The 9,212-nt window shown below is 70.2% G+C and overlaps 1 protein-coding gene across 2 annotated transcripts; it reads left to right on the top strand.

Moving 5' to 3' along the window:
- The first annotated feature begins 185 nt into the window (after window positions 1-185).
- On the top strand, window positions 186-8,640 carry PPP1R12C (protein phosphatase 1 regulatory subunit 12C). 2 transcript variants are annotated; one of them, XM_074307292.1, is made up of 21 exons: window positions 186-531; window positions 2,235-2,365; window positions 3,825-3,943; window positions 4,026-4,185; window positions 4,292-4,436; window positions 5,105-5,179; window positions 5,331-5,419; window positions 5,499-5,629; window positions 5,705-5,763; window positions 5,904-5,971; window positions 6,054-6,110; window positions 6,205-6,295; window positions 6,384-6,470; window positions 6,548-6,608; window positions 6,695-6,777; window positions 6,872-6,927; window positions 7,009-7,084; window positions 7,188-7,292; window positions 7,494-7,544; window positions 7,658-7,708; window positions 7,785-8,640. In XM_074307292.1, exons 1-21 carry the CDS (start codon window positions 253-255, stop codon window positions 7,869-7,871), a joined length of 2,061 nt encoding a protein of 686 aa, XP_074163393.1. In that variant the 5' UTR covers window positions 186-252; the 3' UTR covers window positions 7,872-8,640. The 2 variants fall into 2 exon arrangements, with proteins under 2 accessions (XP_074163393.1, XP_074163392.1); XM_074307291.1 differs by having other exon boundaries at window positions 187-531; window positions 6,692-6,777.
- The last annotated feature ends 572 nt before the right edge of the window (window positions 8,641-9,212 follow it).

Genomic DNA, 9,212 nt, shown 5'->3' on the forward strand with positions numbered 1-9,212 from the left:
GAGAGACTACACTTCCCGGCGTGCCTCGGAAGAGAGGTGCGCAAAGCGCGGGTGCGGACTACGGTTCCCGGCGGGGTCCGCGGCGGGCAGGGCTCGGCGGCGGCGGCGGCGGCGCCTTCCCGGCGGCCCCCGCGCCGGGGATCGGGGGATCGGGGGATCGGAAGGGTCGGGCGCGGCGGCGGCGGCGGCAGCGGCAGCGGCAGCGGCCCGGGATCCCCGCGCGGGCTCCGCGCTCGGCCACGCCGGGCCGGGATGTCGGGCTCGGCGCCGGAGGCGGGCGCGGGGGCGGGCGCGGCCCGGGAGCGGCGGCAGGAGCAGCTGCGGCAATGGGCGCGGGCGGCGGGCGCCGGGGAGCCTGCGGGCGGCGGGGGCCGGGCCCGGGCCCGCACCGTGCGCTTCGAGCGCGCCGCCGAGTTCCTGGCCGCGTGCGCCGGCGGGGACCTGGAGGAGGCGCGGGCCATGGTGCGCGGGGGGCCCGGCCCGGGGCTGCTGGACAGCACCAACGCGGACGGCATCAGCGCGCTGCACCAGGTGTGGGGGAGGGGCGGCCGGGAGTGGGGCACAGGTGCGGGGGGTGCGAGGGGGCCCGGCACCGAGCAGACAGCATCAGGGCAGGCAGCGGGCGCGGGGGAGGGGCGGCCCCGGGAGGGTGCTGGGGGGCCCGGCCGGTGCCCCGAGCAGACAGCCTCAGTGCAGGCAGCGGTCCCGGGCCAGGAGTGCTGGGAGAGTCCCGAGGCAGGGTGGGGGGCCTAGCTGCTGGACAGCACCGAGCAGACTCCGAGCCCTGCCCCGGTGTGGGGGAGGGTGACGGGGGAGGAACTGCTCAGGGCCCGGGCTGCTGGACAGCACCTTCAGGGAGGGCACGCACAGCAAGCTGTACCAGGTGCGGGGGGAGGGGGCGTGAGGGGGGCGGGGTGGTAGGAAGCTCCGGCTCTTGAGGTCCTGGAGGGGGAGGGCAGAAGGCCGGACCCCACCCCCTATCTGTGCCCCCTGAGCATCTCTGCCATGCTTTTCCCCCTTCTCCATGCCCCCCCACCTGGGGCAGCCCTTCCCAGCTTGCCTGTGCCCTCCTGGGTGAGGGCCCTTCCTGCCAGGCCCCAGCCTGATCCTTCCCTCCCGGGCTCCTTATTTGGCAGTCTGGGTGCCAGGCGCTGAGTGTAAACACACCGACCCAGAGGAAGAAGGGAGATCTGGCGGAGACGCCCCCTAGTCCCCGAGCTGGGCCACCAGGGGGGTCCTGGGAGCCAGCCCCCAGCACCGGAGCCCTGACCCGGCCCACGGACCACGTCCTTCCCCTCTGCCCTCCTCTGCTCCCTCTGTCAGACGAGGGGCCCCTGGGAACGCCCATCCCCGAGCTCTGGCCCCGCTGGCCTGGTCCCAGGGTCCCCTGGGCTCCCCGAGCCCTGCCCTGGACACCTTGGCCGTGACCTCCGGGTTTGCCTGCTCAGGGTGTCTGTGACGTGGGCCTGGGTCCCTGAACGCCCCCAGTCGTGTGCAGCCCTGGCGCCCCTCGCCCCCCGCATCCGCCCCCATTGCTCCTTCCTTGTCAGGGCCCCCCAGCTCTGTGCTTTCCTCCCTACGCTTCCCTGGCCCCAGCCTCGCCCCGGATCGGGGGAGCCCCTCAGGGCCGTGGCAGGCTGTCTCCCCTTCCCTGGCCTGGCCCTCGGGAGGCCGGATCCCGGACCTCCCTTGCCACGGCCACATTTGTCTCCTGGTGCTTGGGGGCAGAGGACTGGACCTTCCCTGGCTGCATCCTCCCAGTGAGGGGCCTTAGAGTCCCAGGACCTCCCCCTTCCCCCCCGGCCTCACGGTGCCCCCGACCCCAGGGCGCCCCCGGCCTTGGAGCCTGGGTCCCAGGTGCCGCTTGGCTGAGCTGGCTCCGGGCCCTCCCTCCGCTCAGCAGGACCTTGTAGGGGAGGCCTGCTGTCCCTCCCCCCCCCCCCCCCGGGTCTCCATGACATCGGGAAGGAAATAAACGGAGCCCGAGCTCAGGCCGTTCCCAGGCTGGGGTGGCCTGGCCCCCCCTCCCCGCCTGAGTTTCCATGACTTCATCCTCCTGGCCCTCCGTGCCTTCCCTCCTCTCTGGGCCCCAGAGAGGGAGGGCCTCTGCCCCTTGGGCACCTCGGGGCTTGGGCCTTGGAGGGGCAGGCTGGGGGTTGGGCAGGGCTCTGCAGATCCCCCTCCTCCGCTGCCCTCCGTGGCTCAGCCGGCCTCCCCTCTGCTCTCTCTGCCAGGCTTGCATTGACGAGAACCTGGAGGTGGTCCGCTTCCTGGTGGAGGAGGGGGCCTCGGTCAACCAAGCCGACAACGAAGGCTGGACCCCCCTGCACGTGGCCGCCTCCTGTGGATACCTGGACATTGCCCAGTAAGGCCCAGCGGGGGGAGGGGCCTCCCTGCCTCCTCCCTGCCTCCTCCCGGCCTTGCCTGGGCCCCGTCTCCAGACTTCCTCTGCTTGTGGGGGGTTGAGGGGGTTCAGATATGGAGGAGCGGGGAGTCACCGGGGGGCCGCGACTTAGTCCTGTTGGCGCCTCTGAGGAAAGACGGAGGCCGCTGCCCAGGCTGGGCACTGCCTGCCAAACCCGCCAAGCTTTGGTGCCCATGTCTGCTCTCCTGGCACAGGCCTGCGGGCTCTGGCCCGGACCCGGGCGCTGCATCTGTCGGCCTGAGGGCACTGGCCAGACCTCCCTGTAACCACGGCCTCCCCTCAGGGCGAGCCCCCAGGCTCTTGTGCGTCCCTTCTGTTAGGCCCAGGCCCACTGAGTGATGTGATCTCAGTTATTGCCTCTCGCAGAGAGAGGCAGGAACAAGGCCGGGGTCCTGGGGTCCCATTTTATAGTTGGGGAAACTGAGGCAGACGGGTCCCTTCTGGACCCTGAGGGGATGAGGGCAGCCTTCTAGGCCGCTGTGGCTGCCGTCCGCCTCGGCCTCTCCCACTGTGCCAGGCTGTGAGCCTTCCCGACTCAGAATAGCACCCCCGCCTTGGTTTCCTTAGTTTAGAAAGATGGAAGCTCCTTGGGCAGCAGCCCGCACCTCCATGCCCCTTTCTGCCTGGGTGGTCTCTGGGATGACAAGAGCCCTTCTCTGACCCTGCGGGGCTTTTCTGCATTTCCTAACTCGCCTTCTGAAGGGACGAGGGCCCCTCCCCCCGACCCAGGCTGGCTGTCCCCTCTCTGGGAGCCGCCATTGGTCCTCAGTAGCCTTAGGCCTTGGGGGGGTGCTCCCTCAGCTTTGTCACCGGGCACCAAGCCCTGCCTGGGTCACTGACCCCAGGGCTTTCCTGAGGGAGCGCCAGGGTGGGCAGCCAGGCCCTGCCCTACCGTCTGGCAGCCCCTGTGGCCCCCCGCTCCCCGAGGTTAGACAAGGTCACATGGGAGGCAGGTGGGGGAGTGGCCAGAGGCCAACTTGGGGCGAGAGCTCAGACCTTAGGGGAGCTTGAAGCTGCGGGATGATGGGGGAGGGGCTCTCTGATGAGCCAGGGGTTCGCAGGTGGGGGTTGGGGGGGGTCAGGGTCCCTGAGTCCTGGGCGTGTGCAAATATGTCCGTGTGTGCGCACAGCAGCTGCTCCGTCTTCCTGGTCCTCCTCCGGATGACCCCCGTGGGCACAGAGGGTCCCCACCTCGCCAGCCTCCGGCCCTGTTTTGCTCCTGTCCCTCCTCCCCTTGGCTGCCAAGATCGCGCCCCTAAACTCCAGCCCCAGCTCTGCACCCTCCTGGGCCCTCAGGCTCGGCCACTCGGGGTCACTGCCACAGATGCCCCTCCCCCCGGCGCTGTCTGCTGCCTGGCCTGCCGGGCCTCCTCTCACCCCCCACCCGTCTGCCCTCCAGGTACCTGCTGAGCCACGGCGCCAACATCGCCGCCGTGAACAGCGACGGGGACCTGCCCTTGGACCTGGCGGAGGCCGACGCCATGGAGAGCCTGCTGAGGGCGGAGATTGCCCGCCGGGGTGGGTGCAGGGACCGGGGGGCGGCGGGGCGGGGGCTGGATCTTCTCCGGGGCCAACAGCGCTTTATCTCTCGTCCCCAAAGGCGTGGACGTGGAGGCCGCCAAGCGGGCGGAGGAGGAGCTCCTGCTGCACGACACGCGGTGCTGGCTGAACGGGGGCGCTATGCCGGAGGCGCGCCACCCTCGCACGGGCGCCTCGGCCCTGCATGTGGCCGCCGCCAAGGGCTACATGGAGGTCATGAGGTATGGAGGCCGGGCTGGGCTGGGGGAGCGGGGCACGGGGCAGGATGGGCATGGGTGTGGGGGGGGGCAGCCTCGGCCCGTCAGCCCCCCCCCTCCGTCCCCACAGGCTGCTCCTCCAGGCCGGCTACGACCCCGAGCTGCGGGACGGGGACGGCTGGACGCCGCTGCACGCGGCCGCCCACTGGGGCGTCGAGGACGCCTGCCGCCTGCTGGCCGAGCACGGGGGCGGCATGGACTCCTTAACCCATGCGGTGAGGGCCTGGGGGGGCGCCTGCGGGCCGTGTGGGATCCTGGGCGAATGAGGCGTCCGCACCCGTGGGGCCGCTGTGACCTCGGCTTTCCCCAGGAATTCTTCTTCCCCACCAACCCTCCCCACTCCAGCCCCCCCCTCTCCCATGGCTCCCCCCGCCCCTCCCCGGGCTCAGACTGTCTTAAGCTCCCTAGGTTTTTCTGGACTTTTCCACCTGTAAATCCAGAAGGCTTCGAACAGGCTCTGGCCCGTTAGGGCCCATCCCCCCTGGGCAGCGGGTGGCAGGGGATAGAGCCGCTCCCCCGGCTGAGGGAGGCCCGAGCTCCCCTGCGGCCCCCCCTGGGCCTCAGGGTGCCCCCAGCAGGGTCCTTCTTGCACTGCAGATGTGGGGGCGTTTTAAGGGTCTCTCCTGGAGGCCAGTCTCAGAGGGGACAAGACTTGTAAATGCCTAATGGATGCCTGGCACACAGTAGGCACTCTTTAAATGCACATTCTCTTCTCCCTGCCCCCACCGGTCTCCCTACATGTCTCTCCTCCCTGAGGCAGGCCCGTGGCTGGCACAAAAGGAAGGGTGTGCTGTGGGCTAGGGGCCCGGTGCCCTCGTGGGGTGGGGTCGGGCTCGGCCCCGTGGCCCGGCCCACCTCATCCCCTCCCTGCCGTCTCCTCCAGGGGCAGCGTCCCTGTGACCTGGCGGATGAGGACGTGCTCAGCCTTCTGGAGGAGCTGGCCCAGAAGCAGGAAGATGTGAGGCCCAGGGGTCCCCTCCCCCACGCCCCATCACTCCTCCCCTAGCGGGGCCCCTGGACTCTCCGCCCCCGCCCCCCCCAGTCTCCCAGGGCCTGCTGGGCTGTGGCCCCGGAGCCCTGGCCCAGCCCCCTCCTCCCTTTTCCCTCAGCTTCGGAACCAGAAGGAGGCCCTGGCCCAGGAGCGCGGGACAGAGGCCAGCCCCGAGCCGCCGCCGCCGGCCACCGGCAAGCACAGGAGGTAAGGCTGGGCCGGGCCGGGCCGGGCCGGGGTCCATCTCCCCCCCCTCCGCCCCTCACCCTCCCTCGTGCCCCCACAGGAGCTCCGTGTGCCGCCTGAGCAGCAGGGAGAAGATCTCGCTCCAAGATCTCTCCAAGGAGCGGCGCCCGGGGGGCTCCGGGGCCCCCCCACTGCGCGATGAGGAGGAGGAGGGAGAGGAGGAAGGCCCAGGTGAGGAGGCCCCGGGCCTGGGGGGGGGCACGGGGGGAGGAGACCTGCTGACCTCTGACCGCCCCCCTCCCCCAGAGCCCAGTGCCTTGAACGGAGTATCTACCCCACAGACCCCGGACTCCCCCAGCCCCAAGGTGAGTGAGGAGAAGGAGGAGGAGGGGCCTGGGCTGGGTGGGCTGGCTGCTGGGGGGGTCTGGGCTGGCTTTGAAAGTGACCTTTGGGAGACTTCTCCCCTCTGCCCCCACGGATCCCTACCCCCCCCTCTCTCCCTCAGGCCAAGGAGCCCCGTCTGGCCCGCGTGACCCCCACGCTCTCCCGGAAGCTGAGCGAGCCCCCCGAAGTGTGAGTGCGCCAGACCGGGGGAGGGGGGGAGGGGGGAGGCCCTTGCCCGAAGTGTCAGTGCTCACCCTCCTCTCCCCCCCAGGACTGTGGAGCCCCCGACGCCACTGCCAGCCCCCACTGATTCCCGGGAGCGGCGGAGGTGAGGGGAGCGGGATGGGGGAAGGGGCAGACGCGGGCATCGGGAGCGGGCAGTGCCTGGGAGCCAGCTCCCGACCGTGCCCTTTGCCCCCCAGATCCTACCAGATGCCCGTGAGGGACGAGGAGTCTGAGTCCCAGCGCAAGGCGCGCTCCCGGCTCATGCGCCAGTCCCGGAGATCCACGCAGGTGAGGCGCGAGCCCTGACGCGGCCCCCCTGCCCCCGCCCCCCCCCCCTGCGGGAGCGGCCCCCCCCCTCATTTGTCCCGTTCCCCAGGGGGTGACGCTGACCGACCTGAAGGAGGCGGAAAAGAGCGTGCGGGCCTCTGCGCCAGACAAGGAGGACAGGGGCCCCGAGAGCCCGGTGAGCTGGGGGTCAGGAGGGGGGAGGGGGCACCAGGGCCGGCTCCTCCTTGGCTGATACCCCCCCTCATCCTCCAGGACCCCGCGCGGAGGCCCCGAGTCCCTGGGCTGGAGAACTCGGACGCCGCAGTCCGGAGAGGTAGGGAAGGGGGGCAGGCCCCCCCATCGCTGGGAGGGCGGGGCCGGTGGGCTGCGGGCCGCTCTGACCCCCTCTCACTCCAGCAGACGAAGCTGAGAGCGACGGGCGCAGCCAGCAGGCGGCTCCGGAACGCCGGAAAGTCCGGGGGGAGCATCGGGGACTGGCCGAGGTGAGGGGCGGGGCCTCAGGGCCGGGCCCCTGTTGGGGGGGAGGGGGGAGGGGCGGGCCCTTGCAGCCGTGCCCACACCCCCCTGTGCTTCCAGGGTGAGGAGGCGGAGCCCGCGGCCCCCCTGACCAGTGCCGAGAGCGCGGCCTCCAGGTACCAGGGGCCCCGGGCGGGAGGGCGGGAGGGGGGCGGCGGCCTGGGTCCGCAGGCTGACCGGCTCTCCTGGGTCCCCAGCGCGGTGGACGGCTCCAAGGGCCCCCAGCCTCAGGAACCCGGGGAGCGGCCCCCCGACGGCAGCAGTTTCCGCAAGGTGAGCCTTGGGGGGGGCGGGGCCGGGAGCGCTCCCTGTGCTGGGGGGCGGGGCTTGGGGCGGAGCTCTCCAAGGGCTCTGAGTCCTGGCGGTGTCCCCGCAGCTGTACCTGAGTCTGCAGGGGGAGAACGAGAGGCTGAGGGAGACCCTGCAGGAGACCACCCTGGGGCTGTCGCAGCTCAAGGTGGAGCTGGAGCGGGCCACGCAGGTCAGCGCTCCCCACGCCCCGCCCCCTGGCCTCCTCAAGCCCTCTTCTCCCCTCGTGCCTTGCCCCCATGCCTCTTGCTGTCCTTTCGCCCCGCCCCCTGCCCTCCCCTCCCCCTCACTCGCCCCTTCCAGCTCCAAGCTCTCCCCATCTCCCCTCCTTCAATCTTCCCCATCCTCGCTCTTCTCCCCCCCACCCCCACAGAGACAGGAGCAGTACGCTGAGCGGCCGGCCATGTTGGAGCTGGAGAGATTTGTAAGTGGGAGGAAAGGGGGTGGGGCCTGGAGCTTCCCTGGGAGACTCTTCATCTGGGAGGAGTGGGGGTCTGGCCCCGTCCCCACGCTTGTCTGACGGGCCCCCTCCCCCAGGAGCGGAGGGCCCTGGAGAGGAAGGCAGCCCAGCTGGAGGAGGAGCTGAAGGTGAGGACAGTGAGGGGTGGGGGGGTTGTTGGGGAGCCCGGCCGCCTCTCTCTTGGGTGACCCCCGTTCTTCTCAGGCCCTGTCCGATCTTCGGGCCGACAACCAGCGCTTGAAGGATGAGAACGCAGCCCTGATCCGGGTCATCAGCAAACTCTCCAAGTGATTCCCCCCACCCCGGGAGGTGGGGGCGCCAGCTCTGCTCCCCCGTGCTCCCCTCACCCCTATTTATGCAGCTGCTTCTGCCACAAACCATTCCTTTGTGTGAAACTTGGGGACCTGGAGGGGACACCTGCATCTCCTCCCCCCAATCACTCCCCAAAAAAGCCATACCCCCGCCCACTCCCCAGCCCCCAGGTCCCTGGGCATCCAGCTGCCTGGGCTGGAAGGACCCCAGGGACCCTGGGGGCGCTGGAGGAGGGGAGCTGGGGCTAAGGATGGGACCAGCCCCTGACAAGGGCACAGCGCTGAACGAAGGCCGGAGGAAGTGAATGAGAGCGGCCGGGCCGAACTGCCTGGAGGCGGCAGGGGCCCGGGGCCCAGGGCCCGGGGTGGCCAGAGACGGAGGAATACAGACTTTGGGGAGCAGGGTGCCGAGAGATCCCCAGCCACCCCTCCCCCCTCCCCCCCCCACGTGTGCCACCACCCCCTCTTCCCATCCCCCCTCCAGGGAGCAAAGAATGTGCCAATGGTCCCTGCCCCCTCGGGCCTCGGCCGGGGCTGCTGGGACATGTATATAGGGGCGTGGGTTTTTTCTGGGGGCCCCACGCCCACTAATGATGTGCAATAGGGGAAGGAGGCTTCTATTTTTGTGGCCGGGGTTGCCCCCCGCCGCCTGGGGTCGGGGTGGGGGGAGGGCACCCACGCTGAGAGAAAGTATTTTCCTGAGACCTGCCGTGGCCACGGGGCACCGCGATTAAAGGGTGTGACTTTGCTGTGGGCCTCAGAGTCTGTGTGTGGGGCACCCTCGGAGCGGGCCGGAGCTTGACCCAGAGCAGTCAGCACGGATTAAGCTCTTGCTGTGTGCGAACCCTCGAGGGGCTCTTCATGAAGGGAGGGGTCTCCGGGAGGAGTGAGGAGGTGGGTCCGACTGTGGCCCCGGGACCATCATCATGGCAGCTGGGTGGGGGGGGGGTGGCTTGGGGCGCCCCAAACGGGCAAAAGGGGTGGCAGAGGGAGTGAAGGAGAATCGGGGGGCAAGTCAAGAGCGATTCCTGGGCTTGTTTTGGGGTAACTCGAGGCCCGTGGTTTGGGTTATCCGGGGACAGTAGATGGGGAGCTGGAGGTTTGAGGATTCAGTGTGGAGATGGGGATCCAGGGCCATCGGTGGGATGGGACAAGGTGGCTAATGGAAGGAAAGGGGTGCAGGGCCTCGGGGACGGGACTTCGGCGGGCAAGACCTTGGAGAGAGGAAAGCTTTTGTGTGGGGGGCGGGGCGCCACATGAATGGAAGGCGTCCCAATGGGAGCTCTGTGGGGTAGTCCTTGGGCAAGCCCCCTAGGCCAGA

The sequence above is a fragment of the Sminthopsis crassicaudata genome, chromosome 3, assembly GCF_048593235.1.
Source record: "Sminthopsis crassicaudata isolate SCR6 chromosome 3, ASM4859323v1, whole genome shotgun sequence".
Taxonomy (NCBI): Eukaryota; Metazoa; Chordata; class Mammalia; order Dasyuromorphia; family Dasyuridae; genus Sminthopsis; species Sminthopsis crassicaudata.